This window comes from Carassius auratus, chromosome 32 (genome assembly GCF_003368295.1).
Source record: "Carassius auratus strain Wakin chromosome 32, ASM336829v1, whole genome shotgun sequence".
Taxonomy (NCBI): domain Eukaryota; kingdom Metazoa; phylum Chordata; class Actinopteri; order Cypriniformes; family Cyprinidae; genus Carassius; species Carassius auratus.
The window spans coordinates 7,473,282-7,494,262 of NC_039274.1; the positions used below are offsets into that span (position 1 = coordinate 7,473,282).

The 20,981-nt window shown below is 38.5% G+C and overlaps 1 protein-coding gene across 3 annotated transcripts in view; it reads right to left on the bottom strand.

Annotated features, from left to right (window-relative positions):
- The window catches only part of LOC113051491 (rho guanine nucleotide exchange factor 40-like), an 88,030-nt gene that overhangs the window by 46,341 nt on the left and 20,708 nt on the right, over positions 1-20,981 (bottom strand). For 2 of the 3 annotated variants that reach the window (XM_026215275.1, XM_026215273.1), the window contains exon 2: positions 2,191-2,388. In XM_026215275.1, coding sequence (XP_026071060.1) covers positions 2,191-2,388 — 198 coding nt within the window. Of the gene's footprint in view, positions 1-2,190; positions 2,389-14,853; positions 15,034-20,981 lie in introns of those variants that run through there. The other variant, XM_026215276.1, reaches the window with a different exon arrangement.

Genomic DNA, 20,981 nt, shown 5'->3' on the forward strand with positions numbered 1-20,981 from the left:
TTACAAAAACTAAAATATATGCAATTAATTAAATTAAAGCAACATTCTGCCAGCTTTACTAAGGTTTTTAAAATTGCATTTAAGTAACACAGCACAGTGAACACTACACATAATAAGATCACAGGGACAGGGATTATGAGAGATTCTTTCTTGCTGAATCCGGATGCATCTATATGAACAAGTTTGCACAATAAGCCCCTTCATTGTAACTCAATTTCAGAGATAGAGAAACCCTGTAGTCACTCTGCACCCTGTTTCATTCATTTGAATGAACTCACACACACACATGCACACACAAACTACAAAAAGTGAGACAGAAAAAGGGATATAAATAAAATGCTAGGGGTCCTGTTAAGAACTGAGAAATTTAAATTCCCGTAATCTACTAACGATTGACACGCCTGTACAAACAGAGTGTTCCGATGAAGGGGTCAAAACAGGATAGAAAATAACCTTTTTCTTCTAAATTATGATGTATTTTATGTAAAAACATTCAAATAATAAGAGGACTTCAGAGAACAGTACAAAATAATGAAAAAAAGCAGTTCATTACCTCTTTAAAATGTCATATAGTAGCAGCCAGACTAACAGACCTAAAGAAAAAACTTAACGTACATGTTAAACTTCAGACTACAATTGGCCTCCAAATTGATATTAGTCAAAGCTGTGTGTAGTGTGAATTTGAGCCCGGCTCAATATTTCCCGATTACTTCTCCATCTATACATAATTTCCTGCCATATGCATATCATTTCTCATATGCTGTGGGAGTAACATGTGGGGGCGTCACAAAGAAAACTGTAAGTGAGGGACCAGCAGCTGAATTCGAGGGTGTATACAGCTGTGTAGTGCATGTGAGAGTGTCTATCTGTACTGATCTGGCTGGGAAAGATCCCAGCACTCTGAAGTGTTGATAGGACTTATAGTATGGAAGCATATATGAAGCAAAATTATTTTTAAAATGAAATATGAAAAATGGCAATGTATTTCTGTACCTTCACCCATATGTGCAAAGTTTGGTGCAAAAGGAAAATTTAAATATATAATTTACATTTTCGATTTCCAAAAGTAGTCTTAATATGTAAATTGCATAATAATTTTAATGTTTTATAAGTTGTGAAACGAAAATGAAAATTCACATTGATTTGATATTTGTAATATATCCAAACAGAAATAGTAGCAAAAATATCATTTAAATGCTATTTGTCCTAAATGCATTTAGACTAACTTTCCACTTCTCCACTTCATCTACCAGTGAATTCAACGATCTTATCAGATGTCCAGCCGCCATGTTTTAAACTATCCAAACGTAACATGCTTCTACCAATCCCTGCCTTGAAGCATTGATTGATGGAGGGTGGGAGTGGTCAGCTCAGAATGCATCTTCAAAGTCACACTGAATTTTGCTACAAATATCCCACAGCGTCATGATGAAAATGCAATCCCATGTCCATTTTTGGACAGGTTACACATATCAAATGAATGTGGGTTATACATTTTCATTTCGTAACTTATAAAGCATTATAATTAGTGTGCAATTTATATATTAAGACTACTGTTGGAAATGGCAAATGTAAATTATATAATTTCATTTTGCACCAAAGTTTGAACAATGGAAATTGTCAATTTTAATACATAAATACATTGCCATTTTGCATATTGCATTTTAAATTGAATTTTGCTACCTATATGCCCCTATATTCTAGGGGCTTCTTCTCAAATAACCAAAACAAGAAGCACCAACACAAACATTCAGGCCAACAGGCTTATACTCTGCGTATACGTGTGTGTGTGTGTGTGTGTGTGTGTTCTGGGTACACCCTCATGATGACTGATGATGAGTGGGGGCTCAGCTAACAAAACATGACACACACAGAACAGGACATGACAAAACACAACCAGAGGCTGAAAGAGAAATCATGAACACAATGAGCTCGAAAATGTTACACTAAGGTAAATGAGAGAATGAGAAGAGAAAAGAAAAGAAAAGAATGAAAGGGAAATGTGTCACACATTCATCCTGTTGAATGCGTGTCTGGGAATTTTATCAGCCTAGATTCAGGGTTTGTATTAATTTAGATTTATTAATTTATTAACTTTTTATTACCGATAAGATAAAAACATTTTTTAAATAAGAATAATAGTGAATAAACGAACAAATAAATATATAAAAAGAGAACTGTGATACTCACGCATGCATCCTGTTGTATGCTCTGTAGGATGTGTTTAGCGGGCACCAGGAAGTCAATGATGTAGCGTAGTCCGTCCCCACGGTATGTTGTCTCAACCACGTCTAACACCTGGCATAGCACGGTGGCCGCAGTGGCTTCAAATGGAGGGTAGAGAGCAGAGAGTGTGCTCTGAATACAGTTGTCCAGAGATTCAGAGTCCTGTAGAGAAACATGCAAATAATCAGAGGAAGCACAAAAACCTTCTTCACAACTATATCTCAACGGTATGGACATTGACATAATTACAGCAACATTTTTTTATTATTTATATGAACGATGAGAATTCAAGATGACCTCAGTTAAGCTACAGATCATCCGACATCCTACGTGAAATGCAATATACTGCCCAAATTTGCAAAATGGTAATAAGTCCAGCACAGGCACACAGATAGATGCACTCTCTGGCAGTGAATCACCCAAGCCTGGTGTTGTCTGTCAAAACCCAGACCAGGCTTTTCTTCTACCATGTCTACACATGTCCTGAAAACAGCTGATCAGCGTCCCTGGTGGTCACCATCATGAGCCCTGCGATCTTTAGAGAAGCACAGCGACTGGAGAAACCTGACTCTTGAAGCTGGGAGCGACCATTACACTGCTAAAAATAACAGCTGCACCAGCCACATTTCAAGAAATATGCCTGAAGTCTAATTTACTGGATCAGTTCGCTCTTAATAAGCATGATATTTTAAAAAAATATATTGAGCTTTTTGACTGACAGCTGATTAATCAATATCCACATATAAATGCAATCATTAATTATGCAAGGAGATGGTAAAAATGTCTGTACAGTCCATACAACTTGTGTACTACATGTTATATCACGTCTGGAACACAAGCGTGCATCACTGACTTTCTAGAAAAAAATGAAACGGGCTCAACGTAATCAGCATTGGAGCGTTTCTTTGTAAATACAGATTGTGTTCACTGCAAATACTTTTGTATACAGTTGTATCTCGTCAGATTCCCACTATAATCTCAATCAACAATCATGTCAGTGCTCGCCAGGCTAACATGAAGGTCAATTCGCTTGAAATCTCAGTGAGGTGGTATGTTATACACTGGAATCAAATTGGGTATTGTTAACAGGAATATTTCACAATACACAATGTTACATTTTAATGGTGAAAAAGTAATTAAGAGACAATTAATTAATTTAGTGACAGTAAAGACAAATATAACGCTTACCATTTGGGCCCATCTAAACTTCCTCTCATGTTCTTGGTAAAACGCTTAACTGTGTTGAATTATTTCCATAATCACTAATTTCCCATAGATTATCAGTAAACTCACTGATCTTACTAAGTGCCACCCAAACCACACAACTGCCTGAAAGAAGTTCTATACCCAACTTACGGCCTCACAAAACTACTAGGGTTACTAAAGATGAAAAGTACAGTCTAGCATATCCAGTGACTGAGGCATGTCACCCAGCAGAGATGGATGAGACATTCAGACATGCCTTAGAGACCCCTCGAAGTGTGATTACCTATATGTGTGCACGGGTAGATGGTAATCTGGGGTACTGATAGAAGATATTGGAACCATAGCAAAGCCGAAGTTGAAGATGTTTATGGTGAGAGTAAGAAAGATAAAGAACATGGGAATTAACAATGTGCTGCGAGCTTAGCAGACACACAGGTGCACTGTGGGTAAATATTGTACTTCCACCAGCATTAAACTGAAGATGAGAGATTAAAGATGTCATGTGGGAGCAATGAGAAAGAACTTCTTGCATACAAGAAAACAAAGTGCCAGAGAGGTTACCAAAAGGGGGATGAGGACCACCAGCCACAAGAGATAAGTGATAACTGGGACACAATCAAAGGCATCAACAGAAACTAAGGCAACCACAACTCACTGTTATATTTGTTATATTGGGGAGGGAAAAAATTAGATTTTACTGGACAGAAATCCTTGGCAAACCAAGTGACTTTATTTTAAGTTTACTTTATGTTTAAAGCTGGTTAGTAGAAGCACGATGTCTTACAATCTAACTGCTGAGTATGTTAGGGTTTGTCTACAGTATGTATAATTAGCAAATAAAACGAATAAAGTCTATTGCTGTTGTCCTCAAACAATAAGGAGGCCCTTGTCCGGCTTCCAGGGGCATAATAAGTCTTAATTACTTATTTTAATGATATAATAATATAAAAATATGATTACCATTTTTATAATTATACCATAATTATATATATTAAAAATATAAATATATTCTAAATTAAAATTATATTTAAAACACACACACATACACGCACAAAAATGTACTACAATAAAATGCCATCATATTTTTGAGTTTTCTTTTATTACAATGTAAGTGCCTTGGGGTTCATATCAGCTCAGATAAGAGGACCTTCGATTTTGTCTTAGACAATGCCTGGGAGCCGAAATGTTTGAGAATCACTGGGCTATGGTATTTCTGGTATATAGCCAAGTAAATGTCATTTGTGGTGATGTCATTTGTGCCATTCTGTTATGAGTGCTGTAACTCAGCCTGAAACCTGAGATTCCCTCACACACATCTCAACCATCTGAAAAGAGAAAGAGAATGAAAACGTGATCATTCTTTGACTCTCATCTTTAAGTATTTTCCCGGTTTCATACACTGATCCATATCTGGAGCTGTAAGAACACACATCGGTTAATCTAGTCAGATTTCTCCAACTCTGAAAACATTCTTAAATACTGCGCCATTGATGCATTAGATCCATTAGAAGGACAAACTCAATTTGCTCAATTTATTTCACATTACACAAATCTAAATTCCAGAATCTGTGTAGTTTGAAGTGAAAGTTCAACCGATGTTTACCAGGTCTAAACATGATCCGCATGCCTGAATGTTCTTCATCAACATCAGTCATTTCATATATACAGTATGGGTCACCTCTTGTGCAGAATACATTCTAACAGCCCTCTTCAAGAGTTAATGAATTCCAGGTTGTGGGATCTTCATTGGTTTTTGATGTAAGTTCAGATTCAATTTTTAGTTTAACATTTCAGTTTTTTATAGCAGTTGCACAAAAGATTATTAAAATGTTCTTCACCCCAAGTAAAAAAGGCTCTTTTAATAGAAAGAACCAAGTTCAATATTTAGTTCTCAACTAAATATATCCATTGTTGTTTGAGAATTTGGGATGAGTGAAGGTTTTTTTTTTAAAAGTTTGGCAGCAGGACGGCCTTCAAAAAAAAGCACAGAATGCGTTTCCTTCTCAAACAGTTCCGACTGAGGTGCCAAGAAGTCTTCAATCAAAGAGCAGGCTCTAGAGCTTGGGGAAAAGCTCCCTTGAGGCCCGCAAAAATCCTGCAGACTCTCTCTGCTGAATAATGCATTACATCATTAGGATCCCCATTTAAACCTGCACAGGAACACACACCACACATCATCGCAGTATCATTTTTCCAAGAGCCGTCACTCTAGCTAAACTCATCTGAACAGTGGCACGGCATGAGAGAAAGACGTTGATTAGAGGAGGCTGTGGTTTCATGTGTTTGTCATGACTAATGCTCAGTTATAAGTTTGACAGAGTCTGTAGTGTGCTGACCCAGGAAGGAAGAGAAATCAATGCTGACTTCCTGTCTCAAACAGTGTAAAAGCAAACATTTCCAAGAGAAAGTCAAATATTCCACATTCCTTCTCCGTTTTACCTTTTAAAGGTAAGAAACAGCAGTTTAGACTTTTCCTCAGTGAGCTGAATGAGAGAGCCTAGAAGGGTCCAGTCTGAGAGAGGAGAGGGATTTACTGTTAGTCTGCAGCAGACGGCTTCATTTTCTCCAGATCTGAATGGCCACACAAGCCGCTCATTCCTCGCTCTGTTTTTATCACTCATCTTGGTCTTTTCTCTCAGGCATTAGAGACACGTCGGTGAGATTTGGGACTACAAAGGTATCATTCTGCAAAGCTCCGTAGTCATGCCTACAGGATAAACACAGTTCCTCGTGAGCTAGTGTGAGTGTGCTGTACCTCACTTTGTCAGGCGCATATTCTGTGGTTTATTTGTGGTTGGACTTGTTCTTTGTCACACTGAGCCCCGGCAAAATCTGATGGAAAGTCTTTTAACATCTTCTGCAAAAAACTTTCTGAATTCAGTGGAACAGTTTAGAGACAGTACTTTTTTTTTTATCAATATAATTATTCAGGCTTAAGGCTGGAATACACTGCACAATTTTTGCCCTGATTTTCTGCCAATATACATTCTGGAGAAGTTGATGCTAGCTGCAAAAAGTCAGATTCTTTAGCTTCAGTCTATGATTACATCCAGAGGATATCAAACATTTTTGATATTTTCAGTCGATTTTAGAGCGCACATTGTTTTCATTTGTCACACATCTCCTAGCAACAAGGCACATGTTTCTGTGTGAGTTTGTTGTGCTGAAAATCAATTAGGTAAACTAGCAGTGGGCGGGTTTCACAAATCAAAACAAAGATCGACATTCCAGCTCAGAACACACATTTTCAAAAGAGAATAACTGACTGTAGCATTGATTTTCAGATAAACACGCATGTTAACTTAGCATGTTTCTTAAATATCTGCAAACATATTATGGTATTTTTATGCTTTAGTAGAGTCAAAAACTTACATAAAGCAGCTTTTAATCTTATTTAATTATACTTTGTGCAATCAGACTGTGGCTTCAAAAGAAAAATAACTAAATAAATAAAAGAAAGAACAATACAAAGTTCCTTTGTTTTGTTTTTGCTTTTTGAAAACAATATCAAATCTTGGCATACATGATGAATTGAACCATTTCCCAGAATGTGACAAACCATCTAATGGCAGCTGTCTGTGTCTAGGGATGTTGTTAGGAGGAGTTTTATTAATGGCATGAGCTCTTACTAATGATAATCATGACATGAATGCACGGCATACGGCTTTGTTAAATCAAGCCTGTCCCCTTTTAAGATGGCAGCTTGGCCTCTAGCTAGACAATATTAGATTACTTAAATAAAACATCTCTATGGGTCACACTCTTACCGGTGAATAATCAAATCAATTGCATCTGTCCCAAGGGAACACTGAATCACTCTGTTAACCGTTTAACCCTTACAGAACACCATTTTAAGGAAATTAAGGCAGAAAAATGTTTGGAAAGTAGCGTTATGGAACACAAGCTAGGTGTGCACTTATAATCAAACTATAGCCAGGTTTTTGCATTGCTACAGTCTTCATCTGTCTATATTAAAGTGTAGGAAACAATGTGTAACTGAACATTTGAAAAAATGGAATCACAGTTTTAAAAAGTCCATTTAAACATACATACTGTGCGTGTGTACAATAATGAGATATTTCTACACATAGCATAGTGGTTGGATAGATGATAGGAATGTGATATGTTCAGACTTGTTCTTTTCAAAAACTGCCATCTGATGAAGAATTACAACATGGAATAATTTAGCTAGAGAGATAATATAATCCATAAAAATGTCAGTCAAGTTGACTGAGATTAATAAAAGCTACGTTGTTAGTTCAAGTGCATTTGCTTTAAACTGCAACTGAGCTCTAACAGATGTATAAGGTAATAAGAGATGCTGTCGAATATGTATGCAGTATTGCACACACTAAAACACACACACACCGACTCTGAGAGGTAGCGTATGGCAGGGCAGAGCACTGGGGACGTGACCTTTCACCCCAGCACAAGTGACAAAATGAACAAGCTGTCCATTAAAGCAACACAGTAAAAAAGAAAAAAGGGACAGAGAGAGAAAGAGACATGAGGTAACAAAAAGAAAAGAAAGAACAAATATTTCCATTTCCAGTGTTTGTCCTGTCCCTGTGTCCCAGCTGATCATGTGACCAGGCTATTGTGCATGAGTGTGGCACAGAGGTTTAGAGATACATTGGCAGGGCACAGTGTGATGGTGCTACAGCAATGGGGAATTATGGACACAACAGAGGTGTAAAAACCTCTCTCATTCTCTCCTCCCAACCCCCAATATAGACATTTTCCTACTCCGTTATCAGCAGGCTGATAAGAATAAGGTTTTGGACAAGAACTTCCTGAAGAGGTGAAGCATCTGTTGCACTAGTCACCACATCAAATGACTGTCCAATGCTCAGATCACTCGCTCACAGATCTAGGTCAGATCTACCTGGAACACCTCAATATAACTCGCTACAAGAAAAACACATTCAGGAAATATTTACCAACTGGCTAAATGATACCTGTATATACATTTTTCCAACAAAATATGGAACTATGTAAAACTCTGACTGTCAGCAACATTTCATTTATAACTGTGTAGATAAAAGATCTGCATTAAAGCGATAGATGCTCACTAACGTTGCTGTGTGTGAATGACTTTCATCTGTGGAACAAAAAAGTTTGTATGAGCTTTAAAAAAAAACATCGAAACGATAAGACATTTTTCAAAATATCGTCCTTTTGTGTTCTCTCCGTATGAGAAAACAGATTTTCTTAAAAATCTGAAAAAATGGTACGGAAGTGCCAAACCTCATCTCATCACATTCCTGGGGTGAGTGAGGCAGAAAATGAGAGCTGTCTAACATTCCACAGAGAATCAAACCTGATGCTCACATGAGTCATAACTGTTCAAACAGCCATCAAAGAAATCAACAAACCCTCCCCATGTGCATTTTTAACTCGGTGTCCTAACTAGACACACTGTGGAAGGTTTCCAGTGACAAGAAATGTGTTGGTCCAAATGGAAAAATTATATGCTGTGCCAATCAGAACAGAGCTGATGTATATTATAAAAGGTTGTATGGCGCTGGACCAATAACATTCCTTGTTGGTGAAGCACATTTCTGCAGAAACAAACCAAGTAATCAACAAAACGTTAAATCTGGTCAAGACTGACTGACATCCTTAAACTTTCTCTCTTCTTAACTTTGTCAAATGAATTGTCTTTCATTCTGAATCCCTTGCAAAACAGTACTCTGGTGACAGCAGTATAGAGTGTCACATCAGAGTTCTCTGAATGCTTGAAGGGTGGCAGTCTTCAGACCCAGAGGCGTCAGGCCAGCGCTCTGATTCACACGGTCACTGCGTTGGCATCAAGCTGTAAACAATATGCCTGAAGCCAAGACTCATAAGAGGCTCCATCCATATACAGCCGTCTACTCAAAACGATAAAATGTGCATCATTCATTAGCACCATTTGGAGCCCACAGTCATCCTTTAGGGCTTTGAAGAGTGTGACCAATACTGTAGATGTGTGTGTTTGTTTCTGTTTGTCTTATCTTGATAACATATCCGACACAGAATAAACAGGTGACTGATCGTCTAATGCTCTTGGGCAATTTTGAAGTCAAAGCGCAAAACCTAATCCAGCAGGTTAGGACGGGATGGTTAACCATATTCTGCAATACTGCAACTACTATGGGGTAATACCATGTTTTTTTAAAGGGGTTGCTGTTCTGTTGTAAGTAATCTAAAAGATTTCTAAATGCATCTACTTTATGAAGGGCAAATAAAGTGCTTTCGCTTTTGCCTAGATACACACAGCATCTCTATGACATGACTGCTTCAACACTAACTGCGGTTACTGAAACCACAGCTTCTTTCTTTGCGTGAACATTTGGCCGGCATCACGCAAATATTTCCACATAGTGACGTAGACATGTGGGGCCGTGTTAGAACGAGCCATTTTAAGGGGGCGTGGTGGAGTCTTAACTTTTATAAAGAATATCTCTTTGGATTTGAGACTTTAGTCTTTGCAACTTTACAGATCTTCTTTATGCACCAAGAGTTTGTAACACTCCAAAGAGAAAGGAAAATTTTTAAATCGCATCATATGACCCCTTTAAGGACATATGCTATGGCAATACTATGATTGTCTTTGAAGTACCTTGGTAAACAAAATTAATACCAGGTTACAAGTGCCACTGCTTAAATCTAATGAGTAGGCAACACAACAGAGGGACCCTAGTTGGGAATATCAGGTCACAAAATCCATTATATTGAATAGGAATATAGCAATCATTGAGCTGCGATGAAACGGAAGTAGCAACAGACCTTTTCTTCCATATACATGAAATGGATTATTGGGGGGAAAAAATACATAGGGCAAAAAATGAGTTTGTATTGGTACTGGTTGATGATTGGATTTTGAGGTGTGGGTGTTGCATTAATAAATGAATGTGAGTTTGCAGTCGATTGGAATGAGGAATGAGGTTAAAGTTGACTAAAAGAATGGAGAAGTCCAATATACGTCACCAGAGAGAAGTCTGTTGTTTTGTTTTGGATTTTTTACGTTTTTTATTGAAAGAGAGTTATGATATTGATTAAACCTTTGGGTTATTGCCAGTGTTTGGAATAACGGCGTTTAAAAGAACGGCGTTAGGTAACGACGTTATTTTTCAGTAATGGGGTAATCTAACGAATTACTTTTCCCGTCGTTACAACGCCGTTAACATTACTGGACGTTAAATGCGGTGCGTTACTATGCATTGATTTAATAAACTATGTAATCCGAATGCATCCCTGGCTCACAAAGCGAGTAAGGAGGTGGGTTAATAACGAGATAAGCGATTATGATTGGCTAAGGCAGAGTCATTTGTTTCATGATAGCCAATCAGAGCCAGTGTTTATACGCCAGCGGTGCCAAACACACACACATGCACGAACGCAACAGCTAAACAGAGATTCGCAGCAGCAGCAGCAGAGATGGCGAGTCAGGAGCAATCCGTTGAAAAGTTGGCATTTTCAAGGTGGAGATATAAGCACTACTTCAAATTCATTGATATCAAAAGCAAGAACGTGCATGTAATGTGTACATGTAATGTGTGACACACGCATCTACAAAGCTAGTGGCCAAAAACACTGTTCTTACAAAAATAATACTTGAAGTGCAGGATAAAACTCTTGCTGTCTGTTGACGTGCAATAAATATCGAAAGTTATGTACGAACACCTGTCTGTTCTACTCATTTTAGCTGACTTGTGAAAATTGCTCAAAAAAAAAAGTCTATTACAACTTTTTTTTTTTTTTTTTTTTTTTACAGTAACGCAAATAGTTACTTTCCCTGGTATCGAGTTACTTTTATTATAGAGTAATTCAGTTACTTTTTGGAACAAATAGTGAGTAACTATAACTAATTACTTTTTTAAAGCAACATTCCCAACAGTGGTTATTGCACATGGATGATTTGTTCACAATACGATCTACAACATACACAATTAAACAAATTAATTCTCAGGTAAAATTATGTCTACTTCAATAAATTCTGAATAAGGGAATATGGATTAAGACATGGCTGAGAGGCAGTTGCTAAATGATACACATTTGTATGAATGAAATGCATACAAAGACCAGACTTACAGGGTCGGCCCCTGAAACAGCTTAGCTTCTAAGCTTCAAGTGTCCCCTAAAAATAAATCCCACCTAATTTTAATTAGTCTTTCCCTGAAATCCAAACTTGTAGATAGGACCCCGTCTAAACTCACTGGCACATAATCAGTCAAATATACAACGCAAATTCTGTGTCCTTAGGTCTTTGGGGTTAATCTCCAGAGCGGTGTACAACTTCAGAGCTGTTTCATTGAGATCAAAGCCTATTCATGAGCTAAACACAAAACAACGTTGACTTTTGGCCCTCTGCCACTGATGGATTGAGTCATGGTCTCTTCTATTGTGAAGCAAGACTCCACTGGCTGAGAGCTGGATTGTGTGGCGACACTGTCTGGGCCTGAACTCAGGATGTGACAGTGTAGGGTCATGTGGAAGGGGCTACATAAAAATGGGGGGGGGGGGGGTTCCAATGTTTGACTTTGGCACAAGCAATGGGCACCAACTGTGAAAATAAACACAATTTAGATCACGTGATGACATAGTATACTATGTTCAGATACCCTTTAAACATCCTATAATTTTAGACTTCAACCAAACTCAGATTTGTGCTTTTAATGGCAATTATATTTAAATGGTCAGTGAGATTTTCAGTTAATGGTGAACTTCCCAATTCTTCCCAAGTCTGACATACTGTAAATTTTCAGGGTGTTACCACAGTGATTATGGACACAACATTTCTGGCCACTGCTAAAATAGGTCATGGGTTTAAAAGGACAGTGGGAATTGACCTAAACATGTGTTTACATGTTGTCACTAAAATGTGTGCACATTTATATTTATGGTCTTCCTTTTTCGTCCTTTCCTCTACAAATGAACCATTTATTTCCTCCTCAAATGGTCCACACAGAACAGTTTTTCTTTCCTGCCTAGTGTATTGGGATTAGCATGTTAAAGAAGAGAGAAGCAAAGGGTGTGACAGCATTCTTGACGCAGCAAGAGCCACCCAAACAAGATCCATAACAGTACACTGATTCATGCGGTTATATTAAGTCTGAGAGATAACTGCTGTGACAACCCTGGTTTCTAAAAAATAAAGATAAAATCCCTAACCTGTATGACTCTCTTCTGTTGAATAAAAAAAACAGTGTAAGGTATACAGTAAGGTATGGAATTTCAGTTATGTTTTTCACTCAGTTTTCAGTCTAACTACTTTCATTGAGACCATATCTATACAGGTAATGACAATTTACTAAAAATGGAGACAGTCTGTAATTTCAGCGTGTAAGGTAATGAAATGGCATAAAAATGACTGATGATCAGCATCAATGCCTCAAAGGAAACAAGTCAAAGCTTGATCCCATACATTACAGTTCACTTACAGTGTACGCAAGAGAAAACAGTGAAATCTCTTAACATTGCATAGGGCTCTCTTGCTGCTCCACATCTTGAGTTGTGTCTGTATGTAACGGCTATGACCAGTGCACAGTGATTTACAAGAATGTAGGACAAAAAGGTCTTTAGTCAAGAGAAAGAGCGAGAAAGAGAATGCTGTGATCATGTTTTATACTCTGTTGAATAGTTCTGATCAGGAGAAGCATCGTGAGCATTCCTCTACCTCAGCAGGAGTTTGGAGTGATTTAGTAAGATAAGCAGCACAATCGTTTTCAACATTGATAATCACAATACATTTTTCTTGGGCACCAAATCAGCATATTAGAATAATTTCTGAAGGCTCATATGACACTGAAGACTGGAGTAATGACAACTGAAAATTTATCTTTTCACACACACACAAATCAAACAAATCTGACCGCTAGCAAAATTCAGCCTCACATTTACAAACAGATGCCTGCACGTTTAATATCATAGGTGTTTGTTATTACTGTTGAGACCCCCTAGTCATAAAAAGCCCTGAAGCTGCCTTTCTCATGAAACCCCTGAAGAACAGTGATGAAATTCTTCGTCGAGAGTCTAAGAAGCATGCATCGTAACTCGAAAGGGTTAAAGTTTAACACTTCAGAGTGGGCCTTTACCTGACAACAGATCCGGACAAACCTCAGACCTCTCCGAAACATCTGAGCAAACCTGCTTTTCAAACACAACTACTAGATAACCCAGTGACCCTTGGACAAATGTCTCCACAGCGAGCTGGGTCAAATTAAAGATCGCCTCACTGCCAAGTTGTCCTGAGACACAAAAAAGAACACAATAAATGGGTCTAATTTAGGCCTCCGACATCTTGACAAGCAGATTGTGGGTTTAAATGAACGAGCGGGAGGCTGTTTTGCTTTTAAACGCATTTGTTTCCAGTTACCTCTAGAGCTATTGTAAGCTTCAGATGACTGAGCCAGAGCTGCAGTGTTTCCTGAAAACTGAACCATATGCAGCTTGGCCGGTTTGAGGGACTGGATGTTTAGATTAACTTTGTAAACTGTACCCAGCTCACTCAATTACAAGGACAGAGCCTGTCAGCACTCTTGAAGACGACAGACTCCAGGTCAGAGGAAGAACTACGAATGTTTTTGGTTCAGTGCAACCTGCTCGGAGCGTAATAGTGGTTTGGACTGATGGATGAGCATCTGAGTGTACTAATAACAATGTACTTCTACTCCAAACACTCCCATTCTTTCCTTCTGGGCTCATTTTCAATATCAGCCCGGCAAACCCAAACACAAAAGATGAAGCTAAATTCAAACCCGATGAAGAGGAAGAAAATATGGTTTCCGATTAAACATTTTCTTTCTTCACCTTCAAGGCAGCAGTCACCTTTAAGAGACCGAAGAGCCAAGAGTATAGTACACACATACACACTTTACTTCCTCTCTGCATGGTTGACCACTTTATAGGCTCACTGAGATGTAAAGGAGACGAGTGTAATGCAGAGAACAGCTGGCGTGACAGGCCTGAGCACACACACATTTGGAAGACCCCAATAGACTTGAAGAGAGGTCACACACAGACACAGTCAAACCGGCTCTATGAAACCTACAGAAAAACAGCAGCATGCAGTCAGCTCTCAGCAGAACTTATTCATGCTGAATCCACAGTTTCACTCTCCATGGCTGCTTTACCTGCTTCAAGGACAGTACAGACCACCAACACACACTCCCACCATTTATTCATTACAAACACAAAGTGACTAAAGATCCTGTTCACTTATATCATGGATAACAAGCACACTACATCACCACAAATAAGTTCCATCATAGCTAAAGTCTATTTTCACACTTTTGTTTTAGTCAACACAGCAGCACAGTAAAACTCCTAAAAACAGTAACAGTAGCCCCGTCTCCCACCCCTCCCTCGCTCGCTCATCTCAACCCCCGTTAGGTAAAGCCATTAGCACCACAGAACTCCAGAGCTGTCTGTACTCACCATGCTGTAGGATGATTGTTCTTCCCTTCATTAGTGTCATTTTCCAGTGAGTCCGGCGGCCTCCTATGCCACGGTTGAGTGTGAGTGTGTGTGCATGTGTGCTGAGTGGGCAAGTTTGTGTGTGTGTTGCTCACTAACCCTTCCAAACTGCAGGTCTCCGACACACTGACACACTCCCCACACACTGCAGCAGCTCACGAGTTAGAGACCGCCCACTCACTCTCTGCCCCTCCCCTCTCACACTGCCTGCCTGTCTGCGTTTTTCTGACACAACCTCTGCAGAAAATTCCCTACCAATATTCAGCAAACTCTGTGGACCTCTGAGAAATCTAATCCCATCCAAATACAAATGTCTGTGACTGCTGATACTGCATTATCCCTATCCTTTTGTGTTTTTTGGCCTACCTGAGCTACTATTTGTTGCATCTTTGACTATAGATTGTATCCCCCAAAAAAAATAGTAATAATTATGAAATTAAAAAGGAGAGCTGAATCACAGAAACTGCTCAGACTGGTTATTTTAAGTCAGGTAAGATATACTTGTCTAGATTTCTCTGCTCATTTATGGGTTTATTATAAGCAGACACTTCTATAAACTCATCTAAAGTTTATTTAAATAATGTTTTTATAATAAATGTCAATTATATGAATACATATTTCATTCGATATATGCAGTATGTGTGATACATTATGTCTACAAAACACCCCCCAACCCTTCGTAATAAACAAGGAGATGTTAGTCCTTTCTGAATTGGTACATAAAAAGCATAAAAGCTTGGGTGATGATTATTGAAACTGAAATGTAGTTTAGTAAAAAACATCCGAAAGGGGCTAAAGTCATACAGGTTTGAAAAGCCATGAGGGTGAGTAAATGATTCATTTCCATTTTTAGGTGAAGTATCACTTTAAATTATGTATACTCACACTATCGCACATCAAATTCTAATCAGCTAAAATGATCCAAGAAATGGTAATGTTAACTAAAACTGTTGAAACTTTCCAGTAATTGAAATAAACTTAAAAAACTTAATTTAAACTTAAATTAATGTTGCACTGGCAACTAATGGAAATAAGTTCAAGTACTAAAATGACTAAAACTGAAATAAAAATACATTAAAGCCAAATGGACACAAAATGACAACTAACACAAATAACAAAAGCACATAAAAAGACTAAACTTGCAAAATATTTGCAAATATACTATTATTTAATTAAGAACTCTCTTTAAGTAACCTTAACTGACTTTATGTGATGTTATTAATGGGAACAGCACTTTTAAATGACATGTTTACCTAAATACATCTTTCAGTCATCATTCAGTAATTTACTGCACAGGACTCTTGAGGAAACAGAGTTGTAAACACTACAGTCTGGTACACACACCCAGAGACTGGCGCTCTGCTGACAGAGTGAATGGACACAGAGCTCTAGCGGGAGGAGAATTTGATTGACACTTGATCTGCTCACCACTGGCTAAGAGCTGAGAAGGGATCAAGAAGGAGAAAGACAGACCGCAAGGGGTAAAGTGCACATGAGGCACAAGGTTTCAGTGCCTCAGTCAAATGCACACACAGCTGGTTTAAGTGGAAGTAAGCCACCTCTAACTTCATTTGAATCTTAATACACAATTGTAATTAATTAATAATTAATTGTACCTCAGAATGCTTTCTTCTTTCTTTAAAAGTCTGGATGCCTCGTTCTTGTCCATCTGCTGTTGTTATTTCTCCCACCGTTACAATGCATGTTTTACATTAAATAAATATCCAACATTGATGATAGAATTGTCATTTTTGAGTGAACTTCAGCTAAAGCTTCTAAATAATAAATATGTCTATAAAACACTGCATCCAAGGTTATGCTACTTTTAAAAAGTTTAGGGTCTGTAAGATTTTTTTTCACGTTTTTAAAATAATTCTCTTGTGCTCAATAAGGCTGCATTCATTTAAACAATAATACGGTGAAAATGATAACCTTGTTAAATATTTTTTGAAATTTAAAATAACTGATTTCTATTTTTATTTATTTTAAAATTTAATTTATTCATGCGATGGCTGAATTTTCATGCTCTATTACTCCAGTCTTATAATATTGTCTTCAGTAATATTGCTCAAATTAATTTGGTATTAATGTCTCCCTTGCTGGAAACAGTTTGCCCTCATACTCAAACATTTAGCTTTAATTTGAGGCTGACCTGCAAGAGCACAAAGGAGATTTCTCAACTTGGTACCAAGCTGCTTTTAAAGGTGCTGTAGGGAACTTTTGTAAAAAAAATATTTTTTACATATTAATTAAACCTGTCATTATGTCCTGACATTAGAATATGAGACAGATAATCTGTGAAAAAAATCAAGCTCCTCTGGCTCCTCCCAGTGGTCCTATTGCCATTTGCAGAAAGTCATCCGCTCCCGTTAAGAAACAACCAATCAGAGCTGCGGTCCGTAACTTTGTTTGTGTTCAAAATGTAGAAAAATGTATATAACAAGCGAGTACACCATGAATCCATTTTCCAAACCGTGTTTTTGGCTTGTCCTGAATAACTAGGGTGCACCTATAATAAGTGTTTATATTCAGACTATTTTAGATTGCTTCGGGGATACCGCGGCGGAGTAACCCAGTACCTTTGTGATTATTCATAGACATAAACAGAGAGTAGTAGTTCCGGCTACGATGTTCTTCCGCAAGACGCAAGCAGTTCTGTTTATTAACCGCTAGAGCGTTAAAAGTTCCCTACCGCAGCTTTAAACCTGAACAATGAACTAAGGTCATTTTGAATTCACATATGTGGGACAGTGCATTTAAATTTTTCATCACTGTGTTAGGTTTGTCTATTTTTATAGGGGTCCACTATAAACAGATTCTGTGTAGAGTACGACCCTTCCTCTCTAAAACTCTCTATGTCAAGAGAATGTGACCATTCCTCAATTTAAAAAAATGCATTTACTTTTAACCAGGCAATTGAAAAAACACATGTTCCTTTGACTCTAAACCAGGAGTCTTCAGCCTTTTACAGGCCAAGGTTCACTTGATGAATAGAGAGATAGACCAGGGACCCCTGTAGTGTATAAATATAAATAAGTGCAGCATTTTAAGCCTGGCCTACAGTAGTTTTGTACAATACCATATGAATGTATTAATATACTTTGTTATGATGCCTACATTGCAAAAACATTTTTTTAAACATTATCGATGTACATATTATTTACACATATTTCACCTTCTTCAACTTTTGGTTGAACTTTATTTAACATTGTATTTTTTATTTACCTTAATACAGTATAAAGCAATAATCGACAGACCCTCTGCACTACTGCCATAGAAGATACCCTATTGACAACTGAGGACACTATTTTGTGGAACATTACACAAGAACACGTTCCCAAAAAGAGCTTTTTTTTTTTTTTTACCTAGAGTGTTCATTATTTTTGCAATTCCTATTGGTGCCACTAAGGGCACTAAATTTACTTCACTCAAGCTGAGGTGCAATAATAACCCCAATGCTGCTGTCTGCTTCTCTCTCACTAAAAGTTGGTAGATAATTTGGCTTGAGGGAGGGAGTTAAATACAGTAACTGGGGAAGCCAAAGCACTCTGCAGTGGCTGGAACAGCAGGAAACCATGTAGGAAAGATTCCTCTCACGAGATCAATATACTGCCATGCCAAAAAAAAAAAAAAAAAAGATTTTAACCAGATTGACACTGATAAGTTTCCTTGTAAACAGACACAAAAATGTTCTCAAAGTCCACACAGTCGCTGTATGGCAGGAAGTGGAAAAGGAGGGAGAGTGCATTTTTAGCCATGGGGCAAAAAGTAGCTCTTGTAGTGCACCTTTGTTATATGACATGGTCCTTCACCCAAGGCTGTCATCAGGAGTAATGCTCAGTTCCTGTGTGTGTGTGTGTGTGTGTGTGTGTAAAATAGTTTATCAGTCTGGCGAGTAAACTAAAAAGATTTACTAGCCAATGGTGATTATATTGCCAAGGTGTGCATAGAGGGTTAGTACACACACACACACACACACAAACACACACACGCGCACACACACACACCAACAACCACCAGAGTCTGGCAAGGGAAAGGACTACATCTACAAGCCAGAGTGAGTGTGTGCTTGATTGCTGTCCGTTGATGAAGAGGTCAGATAACGTAATGACTGATCAGCATAATAGCTCTCAACAAAAGAAAAGGAAGAAACAGTAAAAGAAGGAAGGAGAAAATGGGGACGAATGATCACTCCAGCTGTTTTCTTACCTTGGTAAAAAAGGCCATAAATGAGGAAGACTACAAACATCTCCAGACATACCAGAGATAGGATTCAGTTGTGTGTGTGTGTTGGAAATAACAGCCCAACATGCCCAGTCCTCAAGGAGCAGGCAAATGAGAAATAAACTGTGGAGCTGGAGGCTAATGGTGCAACACATAAACACCTAGAACCCTGAAGTACTCTACTTACAGACTATTTATTTCACCCTCTCTCTGTGCTTGTTGATGCAAGCTGCAAATCTCCAACATCACGTGTTATGAACCCACACATAGATTTTACTCACTACGTAAGCAGGGGACACACTACACGACCAGCTGAAACATTCCAAGACTGACCTCAACACACTTAAAGACTGTTTCCATCGACTGCTGTAGAATCTAGTCTTTGAGAGTCGGAGAGGAGCACGAACCTAATGAATGAATCTGTCCACTAAACAACACACATAATGACTGGCGCATCCCGACTGGACAAATTCTGCCCAACCAAAAAATAAAACACAGTATCTTTCACTTTATTATTTAATCATTAATGTAATTGTTTTTCTTTTCTTAGTTTGTGCTTACTATAACAGAAAATATAGCATTCCTGCTATGTAGGTGTTGCTAATAAATGCCATAGCAATGACTTATTCAGGAACAAAAGTCATATAAAATGCTGTTTGTGTATTTAAATGTTCATTATATTAGTCTACAGCAAACGTTAAAGCTCCCAATGGTGCTGTCAACACTGCACTCCTACAGATGACAGAGCAGCTGCAGAGAAATTCAACGCTCTTTCATTTTATCCAGTATCCATCTGACTCAAAACTACTAGGCCCTAAAATTTAATTGTGTATATGAAATAATTTTATTTCGGTTCATATTTGTGAATTTTTTTATTATTATTTTTTTTGTGTAGCATAAGTTTTGAATAGCTATTTGGTATGTTCGTACATTCAGCTTTGTTATGAAGTTGATTTAAAAGAAAATCTTCAAAACAAATTTTAAGAAAAAGTTAAGAAAATAACACCATTTAACATGCATATACAATCGCTGGTGTCAGTCGCAAATGTTAAACATTTAAAAAATAAAAAGGACTGGTAGCTTCTGGCTGCAAACAGCGACTGAAACAGACCTGGTCCATCTGGGCACTGTCAGACACAGACGAGGACACAGAGGATTCAGTGATAAGGTAGTTTAATGTGAATCAGAGGTTTCAGACACAGGTGAATCTTGACACGTGGATAGAACGGTGACAACACAACTTCCCTTATGGTGAACGGTGATCCAGATGGTGTTCAGATGAAGACGATGGGGACAGGAAGACTGACGAGGATGAAGAGGGTTCAAGAGTTCAGGTAGGTTTAATAATGGCGTTCAGGCAAGTGAGGAGATCGGTGCAAGACCAGACGATGAGTGATGGTGACTGATGGCTTTATATGTGGTTCTGGTGATGATGCACAGGAGTTCAGAATTCGGGTGATTGGGGACGAGTGGGTGTGGCGTAAGTATCCGATTCCGGGAGTGTAGAAGGTGTGGCTGTGACAGTACCCCCTCCTCCACGGGCGGCTCCTGACGGCTGGGATCTTGTGCGACGACGGGGTCTACCTCGGCCACGGGGAGCGGGGCGGTCTGGATGGTCTTGATGAAAGTCAGTGAGAAGGCTGGGGTCCAGGATGTCGTTACGATTAACCCAGCAACGCTCCTCCGGGCCGTAGTTTTCCCAGTCCACAAGGTACTCCAGTTGAGGACCCCGTCGTCGAGAGTCGAGGATAGCTCTCAGCCGGAAGATGTCGTTGTCGCCTTCGATGGCCGGAGGAGGAGGTACGGCATCATCACCAGGTTCTGTGGATGGAGGAGACAAAGGTTCAGGGAAGGGTTTGAGGAGT